Raw genomic sequence first — 24440 nt, 5'->3', positions numbered from 1 at the left:
AATGGGTATTTTTTGTCCATACTTTTGTCCTAATGGTCTGTAATGCGTATTTTTCTATTTTCATACTATAATCAAATACATCCAACTCCCACAGAAATCTGGAAGCACGTTGCCACTAACGCCACTGTCGGCTTGCGGTGAAATTATGTTGTGACAACGTAAAATTTGACTTAAACATCCAAATTTAATTTTATAAATTTTTGAATAACAAGCTAATTTTTCTAAATTAAATTAAAATAAAAATAGTTCAAACATTTATACAAAAACAATAATAAAACAATTTTATAAATGTATGGTTAGATTGCTCTGGTTATCACCGTAGACCGCCTAGATGGCGCTATTTTTTTGCTTCCTCAAATGTAATGGGAAATGTCAAGAGTTGTATGTATTACAGTCCATAGTATTTGCTATAATATGCTTCTTTTCATGAGCATTTTTAAGTGCGTCACAAATGATAGAAAAAAAGGTAAGTCCGTGATAATATACATTTTAGTGACATGACATTTTAGTTAAATCTGACAGTTGACAAATTTTATTTGCAATTTGACATAAAAACAAATCAATTGTGTTTATTGCATTTATAAAATGGTATTTCCTTTGATTTGTATAGTCTTTTAAATTGTTCAGATTATATTCGTAGATATATTATATAATTCGCAAATTATTTTGTGTTCGATTATAGCGCCATCTATTGACAACTAGAATAAATGTTATAAATGTCACCGACGAAATGTAATCACCGACGTGCGTTTTTTTCTGTCACATACAATTTAATGCGTTAGAAAGAAATCGAAAAACTGTGACGCACTGAAAGATCCTCATGAGAAAAAGCATATATCAATTATGATGTCACTACCTGTATCATAATTAACTTCATTAGGATACAGATTTTCATTAAGAAACAGACTTTTAACCAATAGAATCGCGATATGGCATTCGCGATAAAGGTGGTACACGCGCAGTGACCAATGGCGAGTCAAATACATACGCTTTGACAGTTCTCAATATGTAAACAAACCGTCAAACTGACAAACTACTGAATTTATTTGTGTTACAAAATTAATAAATTTGAATATATTTTTTGTTGTGAATGCTCATAGAGAAAGTAGTGTATACAACTTGCATTTAATTATCATTATGAAGCTTGTACTCTATACGAAACTCGCTTCATAATCTCTCTCTCTCTCTCTCTCTCTCTCTCTCTCTCTCTCTCTCTCTCTCTCTCTCTCTCTCTCTCCTGTCGTTTCCCCATTACTGAGGATCGTGATTTCTTCCAATATTTCTAACAATGTTTCTCCATTGGTCTCTATCTTCAGCTGCTCTAAGAGCTTCGCAGAATGAGTTTCCAGCTGAATGCTTTATTTGGTCAGACCATCTAGTTGGTGATCGTCCTCTTGATCTTCTCCCCGGAACGTTTCCAGAAACAATTAATCTCTCCAAACTGTCGTCACCTCTGCGAACCACGTGACCAAAGAATTGCAGAATTCGTTGCAGACATATTGTGGACAGCCTTTTTTTAATATTGAGTTGGTTTAGAATGGAAACGTTTGTCCTATGAGCTGTCCAAGGTATGCGCAGCATTCTTCTCCAGCACCACATCTCAAAGGCATCAATTTTTTGGCGCTCGCATGCGCGAAGAGTCCAAGTCTCTGCTCCGTATAGAAATATTGAGAATACAAGGGCAGTCACCAGTCTCATCTTGATATTTTGAGAGAGAGATCTGTCTTTCCAAACTTTAGTTAGGCGACTCATCGCATTTTTTGCCATACCAATACGTCTCCGAACTTCTGCTTCACAGTTACCATCGTTAGTTATACTAGACCCGAGATAGACAAAGGTGTTTACTAACTGGTATTCCTCTAATATGTTAGTCAGTTGAATAGTGTCAAATCTGTCGACCACCATTATTTTTGTCTTAGCTTTATTGATTTTCAGACCAACTTTATGGCTTTCGTATTCAACTCTTCGCAGAAGATCAAACATTTCTTGCTCATTTGCTGCTATAAGTGTAGTGTCATCAGCAAATCTTAAATTGGAGATTTTTCTACCAGCTACTGTTACTCCACCGGCCCATCCTTCTAAAACCATCCTCATGACATGTTCACCATAAATGTTAAATAAGTCAGATGATAACACGCATCCTTGTCTAACACCTCTCTCGATCTTGAATTGGTTTGAGAACTTCTGATCTAGTCGTACTGTCGCTATATTAGACTGGTACAGATTTTTAATAAGTGTCACCAGGTACATTGGTGCGCCCATTTCTATTAAAATTGACCACAGATTTATCCAGCTTACACAATCAAATGCCTTTTGGTAGTCAACGAAGCATATAATCATAGGTACTTGAAATTCTCTAGACTTTTCAATGAGTTGTCTCAGGTTCAGGATTTGTTCCCTTGTACCTTTACCCTTTACAAACCCCGCTTGTTCCTGAGGTATTTGGTAATGTAGATAGGTTTTTAATCTGTTTCTGATGATATGCAACAAGATTTTACTAGCATGTGTTATTAGTATCAGTGTGCGGTAGTTTTCACATCTGGTAGTAGTTCCTTTTTTGTGTAGTGGGATATAAATTGAGGTACACCAATCAGATGGCCATTTACCTGAATTCCAAACAGCGACACAGATAGAATGGATGATATGTAATCCTTTGTCACCTAGTAACTGTAGTATTTCACATGGTATTGAATCAATGCCTGGGGATTTATTTCTCTTTAGTTCTTTAATTGCATCTTTGTCTTCAGCGAGTAAGACAGTAGGTTCTCTAGGGTAGTCAGAAGGCCACTGATTTTCTGCTGATACCTCGTTATTTTTATATAGCTCGCCACAGTAGTTTCGCCTTCATAAATAACGCTTCATAATGACCATCATTAAATGCTCGTTGCATAATATACTATTAATTCATTTACAATTTCTATTTTGTCAGTTATTATTTCTTATGTTTTTAATTAAAAGTCTTAATTTGTTTTTATAATCCTTGTTCTACTATGTTATTTGTGGAATCTTGGATTAGCTCATCTAATTAGCTCATTCAATCTATGTAATAAACTATTCTAAATGGGAAATAATCCACAATCTACCTAAAAAATGATTTTATTAACGGTTCGACATCCGATATGGGCGGCCAAAGCCGCTTGCCGTAAAGGCAATTCTATGGGGAATTGACTTGGGGACTCGACTGGCCAAAAGATATTGCTTGGAGTCCAACCGTATTGAGTTATAGCCAAACCATCCTTTTTTAACGTATTGAGTTATAGCCAAACCATATATAGCTTATAATCCAGCTATTATATAAATACACACACTCAAAAATGTTTTGCATATTATCTGTAACGTCACTGAACGTTTCTCATTTGAAATTTTTTGCGCTGATTTTTTTTGTCTACTAAAATAATGGATTTTATTGCTTGTTTTTTGTTTCTTAATCGTCGCAAAGATTCTCAGTATTCATATTGCGTTCATCAGTTTTCGAAAACCGATATTTGTAAAAATTGGTTTGCGTTTTATTCACTTTGTAGTGAACAATATGAATAGACAAGTGATATCTGAGTTCAACAGAGCTAGAATCGTTACTTTGATTGAGGAAGGCCACACACAAGTCGACGTTGCTGTAAACACGTTATATTCGGCGAATTTATTTACAAGAAGACCATTGTTTGTACCAAAGCTTACGTTAGAGCAGAAAAGGACTCGACTGGAATGGACCAATGAACATTTACAATGGCATGACAATAGATAGGGAAACGTGTTATTTTCTGATGAAACCAAAATTAGCCTTTCGTCGGATAATCGCCGAATTAGGATTTGGAGGAAACCAAATCGACAGGATAGACTTAACCAAGCTCTCCAAAGAGTCCCATATCAAGGTGGCTCCATAATGTTTTGGGGCGGCATCATGCTAAATAATAAAACTCCTTTAATTCCTATTGTTGGTAACATGAATGGACAAATTTATATTGATACCATTCTTAGGCCTGTTGTACGCTTGTGGCGAGGAGCTGTTGGTCCAGAATTTATTTTTATGGACGACAATGCGCCTCCCCATCGTACGAGACATGTAGCAGATCTTTTAGAGACAGAAGATATCGTCGGATTACAATGGCCACCTTGCTCACCTGACCTCAATCCCATTGATCGCGGCTGGGATATGCTCAAAAGGAAAATTCAGTCTCGGCAGCCACCCCCAAGGACACTACAAGACCTTAGAATAGCAGCGATTGAAGAATGGGGCACCATGGACCAGAACTACATTAATACACTTAAAAGAAGCATGGGACATCGTATTCAGTCTTGCATTGATGCAAGAGGTGGAACTACGGCATATTAAGTATTAGTTCCTATATCTGTACAAATTTAAAAAAATATATTTATAATACATATTATAAATAATAATAATATATTGTTAATCCTTTAAAATTTGTTTATTGTTTTTTTCAAAAGATACAATTTTATATAATATATTTGGTTATATATAATATAACCAGATTTGGTGGATAATTTTGAAAATATTACATTATGCAAAACATTTTTGAGTGTGTGTATATATTCCGGTTTTCTTCTACCGTGGGGTGTTCAGAAATGTGTTTTTACTTCTTAATCATTTCTTTCCAAAGTTTTCTGTTGGATGTCCTTCCCTTTGCTACTTCCCATGTGAGGTTTCTTCTTTGTAGTGATTCTTCCACAGCATCGTTCCTTTGTTGACACACTCTTCCTCTTCTTCTTGTACCAATTCCCTTTGCTTCCAAAACTACCTTGACACCGCCAATTTTTTGTATATTAGAAAAAAACTATATATATAGGGCAATAATCCTGTCAACGTGATATATGGTACTCATATTACGGCCTGAGTGTCAGGTCTGGGTATTAAATTTTCAAATGAAAGAAAATATTAAGGTAAGAGAATGAGGTAGGAATATTTTTTGGTATTATAATAAATGAAAACGAAAAGCAGTTTTGAGGTTGATGCGAAATTGAGGTATGTATGTATAGCTAATACTATTATTACAATAACTGTAAAATCCTATACAAGATACATTTTCACTGAATTACTTCTTGATGTTAAGCAAATTGTTTGTTTTATCCTAATACTATAATGGGTCCTTGTCGAAGAGCATACACACGCGCTGCCACTAAATTCAACTACCACCAACGAAGGCTAATAACCGTACTGGTGATGGATTGCGGTAATAATATAAAGCCACTTATCGTAACAGAAAGACAATTCTACGGGAAATTGATCTGGGGACTGGACTGGACAAAAGATATTTCCTAGAGGCCAACCGGTCTTTTAACGTGTTAAGTTAAAAGTCAAACCAGCCATCGATTAAGTACTGATTAATTGCTGATCCGTTACTTTTCGACCGCGTATTGAGCGGCCTGTCCCATCTCCTTCCTGGCACCAACTATCTCTCCTATTTTTATGTGTTTATATGTTCTAATAAAGCCTCGTGTTTATCATATCAATTAACTTATTTACTTTTGTTTACTATATACCAGTGTGTTTGGCTTTCTCGAACCTCCTCCGGGAATTGAATATTATTTTGTCATAAACGAAGCATAACAACGCAGATAAAAGCTTTCTTTTTCAATTTTGTAGTATCTATTGAACTCAAGTGAACCTTCTTGAAATTTTTATAGCTGAATATTGGTGATATTGTTCCAATTCTCACGCAAAATAAAAAATACTTGTGCATTTTTAGATAAGCTATTAATGATATTAAAAACATATAATTTTGAAGCTTTTTTGCAACAATTAATTAACAAATCTTGGTTTTCTTAATGTTCATAACGTTCATTTGTAGTCCATGAATACCTTCACTTTGCACTAAATATATTAAGTGCCCTTGCAAGGTTTAATTCAAAAAACGTTATTTAGACGAAGCAACGAAGCACTAAAAAGCCCAAAACCTAGGAATTTTGTGCAGTAAGATGAATCGTCATGCAACTTTTTGTATTCAATTCGAGAGAGTGTCAGGCAATTTTGTGAACTAAATTGATCTCCGGCAAAAAAATTTGTGCATGAGAAAATGCATTTTCAAAGTGCCTCTCGAAGAGATGGAACATGAAAATTTAGAACTCAGGAAATATTAACGGAAATGAGTTCAATTTTTATATTTGGTGGTTTTGGAGGCCAGTGAACAAAGATTTCATGACGGCGATGGTCTCCGAGGTATCTGGTGCCCAGGGTGGGGCTCGTCGCCTTGGACGATCGAATAATTCGCGGAACGATCGAATAATTCGCGAAATTAAGATTGGATTGAAATACTGAAAGATGCGCGTTTAATATTTTACAAAAATCTATCTAATGACACTAAAGACGACCCCCACTCCATCCACTGGAGGTGGGGTGGGGGTAATTTTAAAAGCTTAGACGGAAAGGCCATTTTGTTATTACAGATTTGGATTACTTACGTAAAAATAAGCAACTTTTATTCGAGAATTTTTTTTGAATTGTGGATAGATGGCGCTATAATCGAAAAAAACGATTTATCGTGATACCATAGGTAAATTATAGAAACGGTCTAATATCTCGAGAAATACACTTATTTACAGAAAAGACCAAAAAATACGTATTTAATATTTTTTCAAGAACCTATCGAATATCATTAAATACGACTTTGCACTTCAATTTGTGTAGGTGGAGTGGGGGTTAACTTTAAAATTTTAAATGGGTATCCCCCATGTTTTATTGCAGATTTGGATTCCTCATGAAAAAATAAGTAATATTTATTCAAAACATCTATTAGAATTGTTAATAGATGGCGCTAGTAAATAGTGTTTTTCCGATTATAGCGCCATCTATCCATAATTTGAAAAAATGTCTTGAATAAAAGTTACTTATTTTTACGTAAGGAATCCAAATCTGCAATAAAAAATGGGGCTCCTATTTAAGATTTTAAAGGTACACTCCACCCAGGGGGTGGAGTGGAGGGTCGTGTTTTATGTTATTCAATAGGTTCTTAAAAAATATAAAAGACGTATTTTTTGGTTTTTTATTTGGAAGTGTATTTCTTGAGATATTAGACCGTTTCTGTAATGTACCTATGGTATCATGAAAAAATCGATTTTTCCGATTATAGCGCCATCTATCCACAATTCTAAAAAAGTCTCGAATAGGAGTTGCTTACTTTTACGTAATCAATCCAAATCTGCAATAAAAAATGGGATTTCTATAAGATTTTAAAGTTACCCCCACCCCACCACCAGGGGGTGGAGTGGCGTGGCCGTGTTTAGTGTCATTTGATAAATTTTTGAAAAATATTAAACACGTATTTTTCAATTTTTTGATCCAATCTTCATTTCGCGAATTATTCGATCGTTCCGCGAATTATTCGGTCGTCCCAGGCGACGAGTTCCCGTCTGGGCACCAGGTACCGCGGAGACCATCGCCGTCATAAAATTCGTGTTCAGTGAGCTCCAAAACCCCCAAGTAATAAAATTTAACTTATTTCCGTCCATATTTTCTGAGTACTAAATATTTTATTTTCCATCTCTTCGAGATGCACTTTAAAGATGCTTTTCTCATGCACAAAATTTTTTGACGGATATCAGTTTAGTTCACAAAATTGCCTGAGACTCTCACTAATCGAATGCAAAAAGTTGCATGACTATTCATCTTATTGCACAAAATTCCTAGGTTTAATGCTTCGTTGCCTCGTCTAATTTACAACTTACAACAAATTTCCCAAGAATTTCTTTCATCTTATGATTGAATATCAAATTCGATTGTGAGGCTACCTTGATAATAAAATCCCATTAGACGATATGATTCACCGCTTTATAGAAGCTACATGGCAATAACGAAGTTCCATCTACCTTCTAACGACCCTTTCAACTCATTATTACAACCTGAAGATTGTATTTTCCGACCTCTGAAGCCGCTGTGAACTTTTTATTGAATCGATTAATCGCTATTCGATTTACATAATACTGCAATTAAGGAAATTTGGCCAGTAAAATATCCGAGCTATTTTTGATTTGAAAGTGATGATGCTTTGATCCTTAATTTTGAAAGATGTAGGTAAATTTAAATCGAGTAGCGAATTTATTTAGAGAATTATCTGGACTATCACGAACAAACAGATTTAACCGATTAATTAACAACAACAATAAATTTATTAATAACCCAATCGGTGTTCATGAATGCTTATCAACACTAACTAATCAGGTTATTTCTATTCCGCAGGAAATACCATCATTCCTAACTCAGGGAATTACGTATTTAATACCGAAGGATCAAAATAACACCCAAAATCCTGTCAAATACCGCCCAATTACTTGTCTTCCAACTTTGTATAAATTGGTCACATCTTGTGTAGCTCTACGTATCTTCCAACACTGTGCTCTCAACAACATTATAGAGCCTCAACAGAAAGGATGCGCTAAGGGTTCAATGGGTTGCAAAGAACAACTTATCATCAACTCAATAATGTCTAACCAGGCATATTCCAAAAAGAGGAATAACATTCATTGATTACAAGAACGCCTTTGATGCAGTACCGCCTCAATGGCTTATAGATATATTGAGAATATATAAAATCGATGATAATATAGTGACCTTTTTACAGCATATAATGACAGAGTGGAAGACTAAAATTCACCTTCAAATACTTGATGAAAGTAACATTGAAACTGAAAATATCGCAATCAGCCGGGGCCTGTTCCAAGGAGATAAGGAGATTCGTTGAGTCCACGGCGGTTCTGTCTAGCTATGAACCTATCACTATCTCAGCTATTAAACGTCACTGACGCAGGTTTTTGATATCAAAAATAACAACAATGTGATGGCGAAGCTTAATCATCTGTTGTATATGGATGATTTAAAACTAATGGCTTCCACTCGAAAGCAACTAGAAGAGATGCAAAAGCTGTAGAATCCTTTTCTAATGATATTAGTAAGCACTTCCGACTAGTCACGTGCCGTGTTTTAAATATAGTTAGAGAAAAAGTACAGCCCGGAGGATTCGATATGCAAAACGGCCAGAATATCGAAGCCACGGATGAAAATGATGTGTATAAATATCTCGGAAGTAAAGCAAGCGCGGAAAATTGACCATAAGCAAATGAAAACTGAGATAACTACACAGTTTATACGAAGGGTAATAGAGCTGCTTCGTCCACAACTTAACAGCTAAATAAATCCATAGCCAGGAAGCTCCAATAATATTATAATCTGAAGTCCAATAGGTTATAAACAACTCAAAATACCCCTGGGCCAGATGAAGTTCATATCGAGCTGATTAAACTTATAGATGAAGACAATTTAAGCGTCTTTTTTACCAACATATACAAATTTGGTTAGACACCTACGGAATGGCTACTATTGACCTTTAATTCGCTACCAAAAACCCTGTAAAATATATTCTGTAAAAATTCTGTAAAATATATCTATAGATTAGTCAGATTAATGTCACAATTATTAAAAGCAATTTTAAAGGTCATATAAACATAATAGTCCTGTCGCCAGGTGGGGTACAACGGCCTCCTTAATTCAGATGGACTTACCCAAGTTTTTTTTATATATTTTGACCCGTAGAATACGAATTTTTTGGGTAACAGTTGATCCGGATGATAAGATTGTTATAGACAAAGAACTTGAGGAATTGCATAACAGCGATTTCTCGCAAAACAAAACATATTTTTGTATTTTTTGGGTCATTTTAAGCAAAAAATATTCCTACAAGTTTTTTCGTAGAATGCATAGTTTTCGAGATAACCGCGGTTGAACTTTCAAAAAATCGAAAAATTGCAATTTTTGAACCCGAATAACTTTTGATTAAAAAATAAAGTAGCAAGTCAGCTTACCACATTTGAAAGTTTAAGTCAAATTTTATCGGTTTTGATTATTTTCATTTCTAAAAATTAATTTTTTTATTGTTAAACAAAGCTAAAAACACATAGTGTTTACCGTGCCTAATACATGCGTTTTAACGTATGCTACGTAGAAATTGCCTCGCTTGCACTTGTAGCTACTCTACCTACTCGTTCGATTTTAAATGAGAAATCATTGAAAACATCACTCACTCACTAGGTGTTTATAGCTTTGTTTAACAATAAAATATTAAATTTTTAGCAATGCAAATAATCAAAACCGATATAATTTGACTTAAACTTTCAAATGCGGTAAGCAGAATTGCTACTTTATTTTTTAATCAAAAGTTATTCGGTTTCAAAAATTGCAATTTTTCCATTTTTTGAAAGTTCAACCGCGGTTATCTCGAAAACTATGCATCCTACGAAAAAACTTGTCAGAGCATTTTTTGCCTAGAATGACCCAAAAAATACAATAAGATGTTTTGTTTTGCGAGAAATCACTGTTATGTAATTCCTCAAGTTCTTTTTTTCTATAACAACCTTATCGACATCCGGATCAACTCTTACCCAAAAACTTCGTATTCTACGGGTCAAAATATATCAAAAAAACTTGGGTAAGTCCGTCTGAATTAAGGAGGCCGTTGTACCCCCCCTGGCGACAGGACTATAAACAGGTTGTAGTAGCATTAGATAGAAATAGCACGGATTCGCAACAGATAAGTACAAGAGTGAGACCAGACTATGTACTTTTATCATTACTATTTAATTATATTTATAATCCGAAGAGTTATTTACACAACACTTGAAAACTGCATACAAGGGATCAAGATAAATGGTGAAAATGTAACAACAGCAGTTATGCCGACGATACAGTTATTATCGCTGAAAGTGAGAAAGACCTGCAGACGCTATTGGACACAATTTGTGATACCTAGGTAACAGTTTGGTTTAACACTAAACATAAAGTAAATAAAAACCATGGTTTTCAGTCAGAGGGGTAAAGTTATAACAAGTATCCAGATAAAAATGGATATATTAAACAAGTAGACAAAATGAAATATTTAATAGTATGGATTAAAGAAGATCTAAATCCGAAATTCGATCAAGAATAGAGCAATCAAGAACAGCCTTTTTAATTATTAAGAAATTTCTGAGTAGGTAAACAAAGACTCAATCTGCAAATCCAATATCGGATGGTAAAATGTTATATCCACTCTATTTTTCTTTAGAGTGATGAAGCCTGGGCTGTTAATGTTGACTGGAGATGTGGCTTTTAAGGAATATTTTGAAAATACCATGTACCGATCATATTACGAACAAAATGGTGTTAGGCCAGGAACCGAAGCTTTTCACCTCGCAATTTTTACAGAATGGAACGATTTGCTTGAAAATTTAAGAATAAATAGTGGATTGTATATATATATTCGGTTTTATAACGTCTTATGACGTTGTCCGACTCCCAAGCGCCACTGTATTCTGTCCTGAGTTAGGTCTTCATTTAGATTTCGAGCGCTAATCGCTTTCCTAACTTCCAGATTCCAGCTCTGTGGTGGTCGTCCTCGTTTTTTCTTCTCTGGGGATTGCCACATCATAGTTTTTTTAGGAAATCTTTCGTCCCCCATTCGGCTCACATGCCCATACCATATGAGCTGTTTTCTTTCAATATCCTCAACTATAGTGCCCTCTACACCCATTTGTTGTTTTATTACTTCATTCCTTATTCTTTCGGCTCTTGATATTCTCATCGATCTTCTGATGGCATCCATTTCCGTGGCTTCGACCTTTTTCTTATATTTCTCGGTTATTCTCCATGTCTCGGCTCCATAAAGTAGGCTAGTTTTAACCATTGTCTCATATATATTCCATTTTCTTTTCTTTGATATTTCTTTACTCCATAGAACTCCGTTTAGACATGCTATAGCTCTTCGGGCTTGTATGATTCGATGTTCAGTTTCTCGTTCGTCTTTTCCACTAAGGTCGAAGATGACGCCCAGGTATTTATATTCGTCACATGGATTTATTTGGATTGTCCAAGGATCAAAATCTATATGATTCCAAAAGGCGCTTTTACCATGGGGGTGGTTGTCACCCCATCTCGTGGTTGGAAATTTTTTATTATATTTTGACCACAAAAGTTGTTAAAAACATTCATTCTAAGCAAAAAATGTTCTATACATTTTTTTGATAAAATTAATAGTTTTCGATTTATTCGCTATTGAAAGTGTTAGTTTTGGATTAAAAAAATCAATGTTTTTTGATATTATACTCATTTTCGATTCACTCAATTTTTGTTATAGACAAATTTTTTTCAAACCAATTTCTTGGGAATTAAATAACCTAAAATTTTATATTGAAATATTTTTTCGTATCTCCGACGTTAATCTTTCTATTCTGAAGGAAATGGCATTTTTTACTAAACTACAAAAATTCGTTATTCGCTTTTAACTCCAGTTTTTTAAAAACTAATCATTCTAAGCCAGTTAAACTTCTAGAATTTATTATTAATACACAAATAAATAAGGATAAATGAGGCCAATGACTAAAAACATCGCTAACTTACATTATCATGCTTCCAATTGGATTTCTCCTTTTTTTTTCAAAAAAATATATTGATTTTTTAACCGTAACTTTTTATTTTTTATCTCAGAAAGTTTGGTGAAAAATAATTTTGTAGGTTTTTACAAGGTCTATAAGCCCATTAACATTAAATTTTTTTTTAATCCTCAGTCGCAAAAAGACTGAGGAGTCCTTTGAAAGGATTGGTAAATGTGGTTTTTGCATGTTATTACAAGTTTTAATTGTCAACATCTCACTCAATTTTTACCGTAGAAAAAATTTTGCAAACCAGGTTCTTGGGATGTAAATAAGCTACAATTTCATATTTAAACATTTTTTCGTATCTCTGATGCTAATCGTGCTATTCTGAAGAAAAAGACTTTTTTCCAAACTACAAAAATTCGTTATTCGCTTTTAACTCAATTTTTTTAAAAACCAATAATTCTAAGCCGGTCAAACTTCTAAAACCTATTAATAATACATAAATAAAAAAGACCAAATAAGGTTAATGACTAATTTTAATTAGAGTGATGATTAGGGGGTTGCCTGTTCACTTTTTCGCTGAAAAAAATGGGGACTGACATTCGTTTCATTATAAGTCACTTAAGTTTTGTGCTAGAGACTTTTTTTAATTTCTGGAGATAGATATTTTTAAGTACTTTAAATTAGTTTCAACAAGTTGTCATCGAAAAATGCATAGTTTTCCCGTCTTTTGACTTTGAATCTACAATATTTAGCACTTGACGAGGAAGAGCCAACATATAATAAAAAGTATAGCTCGATTACTATTTATTGGTCCTAAAGAAAATTAAAAAACACGGATTTGTTTATTTTCTTGAAAGGTACATTTTTGTTAATTAAAGTTGTATTGATAAAACGAAAACTTTTGCGGTCAGCAGACAACTTATTAAAAACATTGATTTTTTCAATATAAAACTAACACTTTCGATAGCGAATAAATCGAAAACTGTTAATTTTATCAAAAAAATGTATAGAACGTCTTTTGCTTAGAATAAATGTTTTTACCAACTTTTGTGGTCAAAATATAATAAAAGATTTCCACCCCCGAGATGGGGTGGCAACCACCCCCATGGTAAAAGCGCCTTTCGGCTACAGAAAGATTTTCATCCTTGGGCTATCCACTACTGATTCTCAAATTTTCAAGCAAATCTATCCATTCTGTAAAAATTGCGAGGTTTTGTCCTATTTTGAGCTTCATTACTTGGACTATGTAGCATATAATGGGAAGAGAGAAAATTTTTGATAATTATTAAGAGGAGAAAAGCAATATACAGGGTGTCCCGAAAAGATTGGTCATAAATTATACCACATATTCTGGGATCAAAAATAGTTCGATTGAACCTAACTTACCTTAGTACAAATGTGCTCACAAAAAAAGTTACAGCTCTTTGAAGTTACAAAATGAAAATCGATTTTTTTCAATATATCGAAAACTATTAGAGATTTTTTATTGAAAATGGACATGTATCATTCCTATGGAAGGAACATCTTAAAACAAAATTATAGTGAAATTTGTCCGCCCCATAAAAAATTTATGGGGATTTTGTTCCCTTAAACCCCCCCCCCCCCCCAAACTTTTGTGTACGTTCCAATTAATTCATTATTTTGGTACCATTAGTTAAACACAACGTTTTTAAAACTTTTTTGTCTTCTAGTATTTTTTCGATAAGCCTTTTTTATCGAGATGCGGCTTCTTTTTCAATATAATTACGTAAAAATTTTATGGGGGTTTTGTTCCTTTAAACCCCCCAAACGTTTGTGTACGTTCCAATTAAACTATTATTATGGTACCATTAGTTAAACACAGTGTTTTTAAAACTTTTGCCTCTTAGCCCTTTTTTCATAAGTCACCTTTTATCGAGATGTAACTTCTTTTTCAAAATATACCTAAAAATGTAAATTATAAATAAATTTTCAGATTATTCACAGGTCTCTATAATCGTACTTAACCATATACAAATCTGTGGCGGATTCGACAAATATTCAAAATATCTCGATAAACACTGGCTTATCGAAAAAGTTCTAAGAGACAAAAAAGTTTTAAAAATATTGTGTTTAACTAACGGTGCCACAATAATAATTTAATTGGAACGTACACAAAAGTTTGGGGGGGTTTAAGGGAACAAATCCCCATAAAATTTTTATGGGGTGCACAAATTTCACTTTAATTTTTTTTTAAGATGTTGCTGCCATAAAAATGCCACATGTCTATTTTTAATAAAAAATCTGAGAGTTTTCGATACATGAAAAAAAATCGATTTTCATTTTATAACTTCAAAGGGCTGTAACTTTTTGTGTGTGCATTATTGTATATAGGTAAGTGAGGTTCAATCAACCTATTTTTGACCCCAGAATCTGTGGTATAATTTATGACCAATCTTTTCGGGACACCCTGTATTTGGGGCACATACTTAAACATGATAAATACGTGTTCGAGCAACTTGATTATGAAGGGTAAAATCAAAGGAACGTTCTCTCCACATACCTTCACCATCCTCCACCCTGGATACTCCCATTACTTTAATTAAAAGCTCAATAAATATCTATCATCCAAATCTAGTGATGGTGAAGACTCATATATAGTTTCCCAACATCTAATATTATATTCAAACTTTCCTCAGAAACAATCATTTTCACCGTAAAACTTCATGCCATATACCCAGCCGTAAAATATTTAAATACTTTTAACGTTCCACGAGCTCTTACTCTTACCAATTCTCTTAGCTCAATCACAGCCATATAACATCTATATCCCAAACACCGCATAAAAAGAAAATTAAATCCAAATCAAATAAGTTAATACAATTTGTATAGAGGAAAGGAATGCCCAGAAAAAGATGGTTTGATATTGTCCAGGAAGATCTCAGATATGAGGGAGTTGGGAAGGAAAATTTAAGGTAAGAACAGAACAAGTGGGTCAAGGTGGAGGTTTAGGTCGCGGTGGATGCAACTAGTTAAGTCGCGGTCGATGTCGATAGCACATAGCAAGGAGCTCACCTGCGCTGTCAGTCGAGCTAGAGCTAGAACCACTATCAAGTGAAGTAGTTTAATGAAATTTGAATGACAAAAAGACTGTGCTTCTGCGATGTTGTGTCAGTAAAGTGATGAAAATAATGAAATGTCAGCTGTAAATAATCATATCCTCCTTCATATTTCAAAAATTTACTGAATTTAATTACTTTAGAAATTCAAAAATAAACTGAATACAAAAAAGCGATTATATAAAAAGTATCAACTCAGATAGCGCAGGTAATGACAACTTGGCTTCGAACGGACCAATCACAAGGAAGCATCCTTGTAGGCCGCGCAGTAGACATCCATGTAAAACAAACTCATTTTATTTTCAAAAGCATCGATGTAAACCTCCTGAATGGTATCGCACTAAACCTACACCGCGACTTACCTGCTCTGTTCTCTTCCATTGACTACAACGTGTTTGTTTCGGTGTTCTCGAATTGAGGGCCACTACCTGAACAGCCAAAATAAGTGCACCGAATTACGGATTGTATGAGAGATAGGTAGGTAGGTAGATTAAGGTAGGTAATTAGGGTTAATGAGGTTCCGATTCTTTAACGAGATTTTAACGAGTAAGGAAATATTTAATAATAAAATATTATTCTAGATTTAGTTTATTTTGAGCTGTCTTAAAAGGTAGTCATAATCTTAAGTGAAAAAGGAAACTCGTTACTTGTGTTGGATGATTATAAATATACAAATTTTGAGTACGGCAAGCAAACGGAAAGCCATAGAAGATATCACAGAGCGGCCATAAAAATTTATCCATTCTGTAATAAGGGAAAACAGTGATGCTATGAATTTTTTGACAAGAAAAGACATTACCTACGTAAGAAATAATATGTATTACAAGAGACGTCAAATCCAACCGCGTTTACCCTTACAATTTTCAAACAGATACTTACATTCGTATTCAAAACGTTAACGAGCCTGTTAAATGTAAGAACAAAATTGTTAGGCAAAGACTAAACATGATAACTTCTAAAATATCGGAATATAATAACGGTTTGTTATTGATAAGCAAGTCAAAGCAGGCCTGCGCAAGTAGAAAATATTGAATTTCGATTCTTCTCCGGTCGCCTGCACAGGCCGCTATAATACCTGTGCAGTTTTGCCTGCAGCTTCTGGTATACATGTTTCGGTTTACCTGTATAGGTCACCTGGACAGACAAACCTGTGCAGGTATACCGGAACGTGGATGGCCGCACTACACATCTTTAAGCATCAAGCATGTATGTATATTAATGACTATGACGTTATGAATAACAACAGTCTGATTGTCGCCTACTTAACGATTTATCCAAGCTGCTAGGTGACTATACATGTATATCACAATCTATATCATATCTTATGTTGGTGCTAATACTTATGGTTGATGAGACATTCTTCCCTAAATAATAAAAAACTCAGATTTTCACGTTACGTGCCAACTTTTTAAATGTATACAAAATTATAATTTGACCTACCTTCATTACACCTTTCGCCGCCTCGCCCCAAAGGACACAGACACATCGGCGATTCGTCGGCGTTTTCTAAACTGCAGCCCCCGCCGGGACCGCAGTCCAACGGACACGGTTTCACTGTCGACACGGTAACCGTAACGTTAGCCACCGAAGGCGTTATGGGTTTCGTCACCTTTGACGCGGCTAAACTTTCCGACGTTAATTTTTGTTCCAGGCGAGGGCCTTGCGTCGTATAATTAATTTGACTTGAAGGAGCCGTTGATAATTTCGAAATTTCCTTGGAATCTGACAGGTTCAACGGGGAGAATTCCACTACGTCTATCACTGCGTCTTTTTGGTATAAAATGTCTTCTACACCGTTGTATCTTAGGTCTTCTAAGGACGGAGGCGATGCCGTTGAATTTATTTCTGAAAAGAAAAAGAAGAAGTCGTTAACTCTGGGTAAAATCTCACTAGATAATACAATTTTAACTGCAATTAAAACAACAGGGAAACCGAAATTTTCCGACAGCAAAAGTAACGAAAGTTTACGAAAACGTAAAAACTTACGAACCACTACAGAGCCCAAAATTTATAAGTCACCATTGAAGCTCTTTATACTGAAGTATTACTTACAAAATTTAAGCCTTTAAATCACTTCTATTTGAAAAAGTAAAGGAAACTAAGGTTCTTCAGTGTTAGACAACACACATACATAATATATTCTAAATTTGGTTTATTAACGTAATTGCTCAACTATCTTTAATTTAAAAAGAAATATTGTCCCAACCATTTCAATTTTTGCAGATGTAATAATAAATGTAAATCCTTCATTACAAAAAATATATGTCCTCGATGCATGTCATATTCTGCGTATAGTGACATGTTTGAAATCACTGTGGTTCCAATGCATGCGCCAATATATCGACAACAACCAACTGATGCGCCGTTCGCAAAGAAGGTTTGAGGTCCTGCTCCTTCTACTTTATCCCCATTTCAACCCCCAGTATTCAAGTAGTTAGTCTTATCCCTGATCCCATCTGAGCAGACATGTAAAACGCTTCACCATAAAAAGGATCACTAATCGTACGCTAGTACAAAACCATTGCCCTCATACAATTAAAATCCTGCTACATATAACCAATGGGCAGCTAAAGAAATTTCTAGTTCCTGAGATAGCAAAAGAACAAGAGGATTCGTACCAGGGAATTTAACGGTTGAGCAGATATTGAACACCAGACGGATACTAGAAAAAGTGAGGGAACACAATATACCAATACTACAGAAGAACACAGAACCAACTTATCAGTTTTGGAAGAGTTGCATATAAGAGACAGGATATTAAAAAAAGTAAACCGAGGGTACCTAAGTTACTTCGGCCATATAGCCAGAACGGAGACCATGGAATTGTTGGTACTAGAAGGAAAGGTGAGGGAACACAATATACCAATACTACAGAAGAACACAGAACCAACTTATCAGTTTTGGAAGAGTTGCATACAGTCGGAAAAATGAAAGAATACCCATGAACAAACATATAAAATACGCTGTATTTTCCTGGCACCGTGTCACAAAGAAAATTGTCCAGTGCAACTACATGTAACAATAATTATTACATGTACTTGCGCTGGCCAATTTTTTGTGTGACACGGTGACAGGAATATACAGCGTGTTTTATATGTTCGTTCATGGGTATTCTTTCACTTTTCGTACTGTATAAAAGATAGTATATTAAAAAAAGTCAATCGAGGGTACCTAAATTACTTTGACCATATAGCCAGAACGGAGACCATGGAACTGTTGGTAGTAGAAAGTGTCAAACACGATGGGCAGACCAAATGGCGACCCTGGTGGGAATATTTCGTACATGGACCCGTCCATGAGGCACAAGATCGCAGCCAATGGATACAGCAAGCTAACAATTGTTAAATTGTCACCTGACAAGGGCTCAAGAAATGAAGAGGAAGAGGTGTGGCATCAAAAGAAAAATGAAACCGTCTGATTTCTGAGAGTTCACAGGTGTTGGATGTTTTTTCTTTTCGTATGTATTTAGTCCAGGGTGGATCTGTTTTGAGATGGACGTTGAGAGGTGACTAATTTTTTTGCAGAAATTGCTTGGAATTAACCGATATAATAATAATTGAGTTATTCTTGTAACGGTACCAACTTTATTTGAAATTTCGATCTAGTTTACATTTGTAACATTTTCGTTACACCCTATATATCATAATCGTTGAATTCATATTTGTTTTTAGAGATTGTTGAGTCTCGCAAATCTATCGCTTTGGAGTGTGTAGGTATGACGTAGTTTGTTTCTCACAGTACTTAATCAATAAATTCTTATTTCCTCGTATGATGGTGTTTTGTCGATCGTACGGTTCTCAGGATTTTTAGCGGTAAATTGGATCATCCGATATTGTTTTGTTTATCTTCGGCTAGCTATCAAAAGCATTTAATGACTTTTTGAGACAGAGAGACTGGGAAATGTTTATGTTAGAGCCGAAATTTCGTCATAAATAAGGTCTCCAAGTGCCGATAAGTGGTTGTGTTAGTCCACTGAGCTACACGTGCAGAATTGCTGACGCATATGAGAACGGGCCTTAGCTGTGAATACGTCCAAGTCAGCGTTTTTTTGTGGGAAGAATTGGCGGTACGAAATATTGAAATCTGCTTGTTTGTTTTTTTTGTGATTGGTCGAGCTGTTTTGGTATACGCCAGAGGGTTCAACTTGAAGCGTAAATTGCAACTTCCTATTGGCAAAGATTTAATTGATTCGAGTGTTTTGAATCTGTAATTGGTCGTTGGATTATCGATGGGAAAGATCGTGTGATGATTTTGGATAGGGCGTTTTGGTTAGAGTCTGAGGAGAGAAGAGGAAGTTCCATCTGGTCCATTTTCAAGTTAAGTTCTGTTAGGTCCGGCTTCAAGTTCAGTTCTGTTAGGGCCGTCATCAAGTGAAGTTTAGTTTTGAGAGGCAGTTAGTTTCCAGTGAAGTAAAATGTAGTTACAAGTTCTTCGGCCGGCTAATAGAACTCAGCCCAGCGACACATGGCGGACAGAGTACGTGAACTCCGGCAATTTTAGCTGTTGTTAGGCTATTTTCGATATGGTTTACCACTTTTGGTATCTTTTTTTACATGCATGCAGATCCAGGAATTATGCAGAAGAAGTTTTCGTTTTGTGTTACTAGATTCAACACCCTAGTTAAAGCATGATGTTTGCTTCCATTCTAATATTTTTTTATTCCGTTTAATGAACTATAAAACAAATCACTTTTAATATTATTGTTCGAGTAGAACTAATTTGTTTTTGAGAATGCAGAATTCATCATACAATGCTGAATTTTTCTATAAAGATTTTTCTATGAACTATGGTTTCATCGATTATGTACTGTTGCTGTATCAATCATTTATAAAGTGACTTTAAAGTGAAGTGAAATCGCGCCTTGGACTTAACAACCCCCAAGAAGAACCAGGACAATGATTGTAACACGAGGTATAATTTTTTGTTATGTAGAACTTTTCTTTCATTTTTTTTTGTTTGGTAATCTCGATCTCAATTTGTAACACCATGAGATCACAGATTCATAAATTAACTTTTTTGTTCTAATAAATAAGGTTTGATTTACAAAATACAAATTTATTATTTCTCTTTTCCTTCTCTCTTGTATCGTAAGAACAATAAAGAATTGGCTGAGTATAGAGTAGATAAGGTAAGTCACGATATATCTGTTTTCACGATATATTTGTTTTCACACCATATTTGTTTTCATACAAAAGTATTTTACATATTTTTTATTTGACTATGATTTTGTTTTATTTTGAGTTAGCTTTCTTTTAATATTCATATTTTTTGTATAATTTTTGGTTCCCATAAGGTAATCAGTGGCGCCCAATATTTTATTTTTAATTTGACATCCTTATTTTGATATTTCTATTTTCTTTTTCATTTCTAAGCTAATAAGAGTATACTATTAACATCCCTTAAAAATACACCACCACATCTCTTCCGATTCTGAGCTTACCGTGGACATGTTCTTCATTGTGTATCATCCCCTAATATGACATAACAACATCTTGTCAAAATTCTATTCGCCTTTTCATGATATACAAATGTCACCCTCTTTTGGGGCATGTTATATCCTTCCAGTCAAAAAGGTCCGGAACATTGCTTAAATAATCAAAATTTCAAAAAAGTGAAGAAAAAAATTGATTTTTTCTTTGTTATTTTACTAATATTTACTTCCGAGAAAAGTTGCAATGAAATAAAAGTTACGTAGTTAAATTTCCTACAATATAAGATTGGTTAAAATTTTTTAAAATTGTTACCCTTGTTGCAAAATAGCAATAATTGCGAAAAAAACATAAAAAAACATTCGCATTTTACGTTTTTCAACTATTTCTGCTACACTTAGGGCCTTCATGTTTCACGCATAAAAACTTTATAATATTATAAAACAATACTGTAAATTTAGTTAATATCGGTTTAATAGGATTTTGCAAAATGAATTTTGCAACCCAGCTTTCGCAAAAAAATACATTTTTTCAAAATATTGCAGGACTGAAAATAAAGCAGGTACCAAGTTAAAAATTATTTTACACATAGAAGAACACTGTACCTTTCATTTGCAATTTACAAAATTAAAATCGGTTAACTACCATGGCGTTAGGAAGTTTTTTAAATAAACATTAATTTTTGGTGCTACGTGCCGGACAGCGGTGTTCGATTCACACAAGTTGATTTCCACCAAAATTTCTTTCAATCTTTATCTAATATATTTTCTTACTCTATATTTTGTTGTAAATTCACATTTTAATTCCACACAAATCAAACTAATTTGAATATTGTTTGTGAAAAATTGTTTAAACCATTTTTCACAAAGTGTAGGTGACAGAGTATGCGTTTTTATTTTGCAATAAACAAATTTATTTATTTATTCCGAAATGTACCAAAAATTAAAATTTTTCAATCATTATCAAAGGTCATCGGAATGCCCAATCAGAGAATGCCCAATCATATATCCGCTGTCCTGCGCGTAGCACCAAAAATTAATGTTTATTTAAAAAAATTCCTGACGCCGTGGTAGTTAACCGATTTTAGTTTTGAAAATTTCAAATGAAAGTTACAGTATTCTTTTATATATAAAAAAGAGTCAACTTGCTGTCTGCTTTATTTTCAGTGCTGCAACATTTTGAAAAAATGAATTTTTTTTGTAAAAGCTGGATTGCAAAATTTATTTTGCAAAATCCATTAAACCGATCTTAATGAAATTTACAGTATTGTTTTATCATATCAAAAAGTTTTTCTGGGTGAAATATGAAGGTCCAAAGTTTAGCATAAATGGTTGAAAAACGTAAAATGCGAATACTTGTTTTTTTATGGTTTTTTTCGAAATTATTGCTATTTTGCAACAAGGGTAACATTTTTTTAAAATTTTCAGTTAATCCTATATTATAGAAAATTTATTTACGCAACTTTTATGCCAGTGCAACTTATTTGAAATTGAATACTTTTAAAGTGATAATAAAAAAACAAAGAAAAAAATATAATTTTTCCTTAATTTTTTGACATTTTGATTATTTAAACAATGTTCCGAACTTTTTTGAGTGGGAGGATAACTTAAATATTATTATATGATTTATTTTCAAGCAATTTCTGCAAAAAATATGAGTCACCTCTTAACATCTAAATGTAGATAGGTACTATTTTTACAGATGCGCCCTGATAATTTGTATACTTGTCCAATCGAGACAAATAAATATTTTGGCATATTTAAACTAACTTATTTTTATCACTTCTATTTCTCTTCGTTTATTATAATAATAATTGGGTATATTGTCTATTATATTGTGAATATTTTCTAATCACATTTTTCATGATATACCCCTTAACAGGGAAACAAGCAAAAGTTGATTAAAACCGCCAATTAATTTACACTAAACCCGATAACCTAATTTAAAAGTATATAGTTAGAAACCTCTAAGGCGCTACTTACAGTGTAACGACACCAAGGCTCCCAGGCCTCCCAGTCCTCGTAGAGAAGAGGGTAAAACGGAATAAAGAAACCAATTTTCTACCAATTATCCGACATAATTAGGCACTTTGTCATCTGATTAAAGTCTCAGAGCTCAACTTTAATCTCTGATAAGAAATTTACGCTGCTTTAATTACTGTGGAATAATACGTCTCAGAAGGGAGCACGGAACTTTTCTATTCAACTTTTTTACTATGTGCAGCCGTGAGATAAAAGGTTAAGGTATTTTAGATGGCACTCTGGAGGCAAAGTTGGCCTCGAGATCAAGATTGTGCGTTTATGTGCTAGTTAGGTATTAAGTTCTGTTATCCATTTTCTAAAGCTACGCGTATTAAAAGTTTTCGCTGTAGCTGTTTCAGCTTTTTTGTATTTTGCTTTAAGAATTTTAATGAAGAAAGTTTTGTTTCCTTATCACATGAGGGTTATAAAGATTTTTTTTTATTTACAAAATTGCATCAACCACTAAGGGTCATTAGCATGGTACAATAATTACATCAATGGCTAAAATGTTACATTAAATTTTGTGAACGAGTCTTGCATTTCTTAAAAAGTTTATAGTTCTGTCGTTATTTGACCCGTTTAGGCACTCTTTGGATGTAGTCGGTAATCCAACTTGATGTCGCTCTAGGGTGTATAAAGGGCAGTCCACTAGCACATGGTTCACTGTAGTTACACTATCACAACTGTAGCAAATGGGAACTTGTTCGCCACTTAAAAGGTAGTCGTGTGTTAACTTCGTGTGGCCTATACGCAACCTAGAGATGCATACTTGGTCTCGTCGCTTTTGTGGGAGATTGTATACAGCTACCTCTTCTTTAATGTTCTTCATAGATGTCTCTGAATTGCTCCAGTGAAGTTGCCAATTCTCACTTATTTTGTTTTTAAAATGTTGCTTCAGGTCGCTATGAACGCATTTAGTGACTAATGTTGATTGTGGATTTTCTGTTGCCTCCCTTGCTAACTGATCAGCTTTTTCATTTCCAGTTATACCACAGTGTGACGGAACCCAAAGAAATTTAACAAATCGATCGTTTTCTTGACACCTCATTAGTTCTGACTTTATAAGCAATAAGATGGGATGTTTTGCGTATAACTGTTTCATAGAGCTGAGGGCACTTAAAGAGTCGGTTATTATCAAAGAATTTTTTATGTTTTTATTGTTTACAAATGTTATTGCTTGCAAAATAGCAAGAAGTTCTGCTGAAAATACGGTTGATCTAAGGGACAGTGAGAAGGAGAAATCTTGGTGTAAAGTTGTAAAAGAAGCCCCTACCCCATTGTCAGATTTAGACGCATCTGTAAAAATGTGGAAGTTCTTAGCAGAGTTTAATTTCTCTGCTGCTTTCTTTTTAATTATACTATGTGGTGTGTCATATTTGTCGTGGATAGTAAGACTTGTATCACAAATAGGTAGCTGTATTCTCCAAGGAGGTTGATGTTTAAGGTTAGTTACATTGTATGTCTCAGGAAAATGTATGTTTAAGCTATTTTGTAATCTCTGTATCCGGATATAAAACGGCGGACTTAATCTTTGTGAGGTGTTAAATGTCGATGTG

The 24440-nt window shown here is 34.2% G+C and overlaps 1 protein-coding gene across 1 annotated transcript in view; it reads right to left on the bottom strand.

The window, feature by feature from the left end:
- Nucleotides 1–24440, bottom strand: part of LOC126887253 (pikachurin) — a 679948-nt gene that overhangs the window by 376624 nt on the left and 278884 nt on the right. The window contains exon 3 of the mRNA XM_050654668.1: nt 16875–17279. Within this exon, the coding sequence (XP_050510625.1) occupies nt 16875–17279 (405 nt within the window). The remainder of the gene's footprint in view (nt 1–16874; nt 17280–24440) is intronic.

Source organism: Diabrotica virgifera, chromosome 6 (genome assembly GCF_917563875.1).
Source record: "Diabrotica virgifera virgifera chromosome 6, PGI_DIABVI_V3a".
Taxonomy (NCBI): Eukaryota; Metazoa; Arthropoda; class Insecta; order Coleoptera; family Chrysomelidae; genus Diabrotica; species Diabrotica virgifera.
This window is presented reverse-complemented; position numbering and strand designations above follow the sequence as displayed.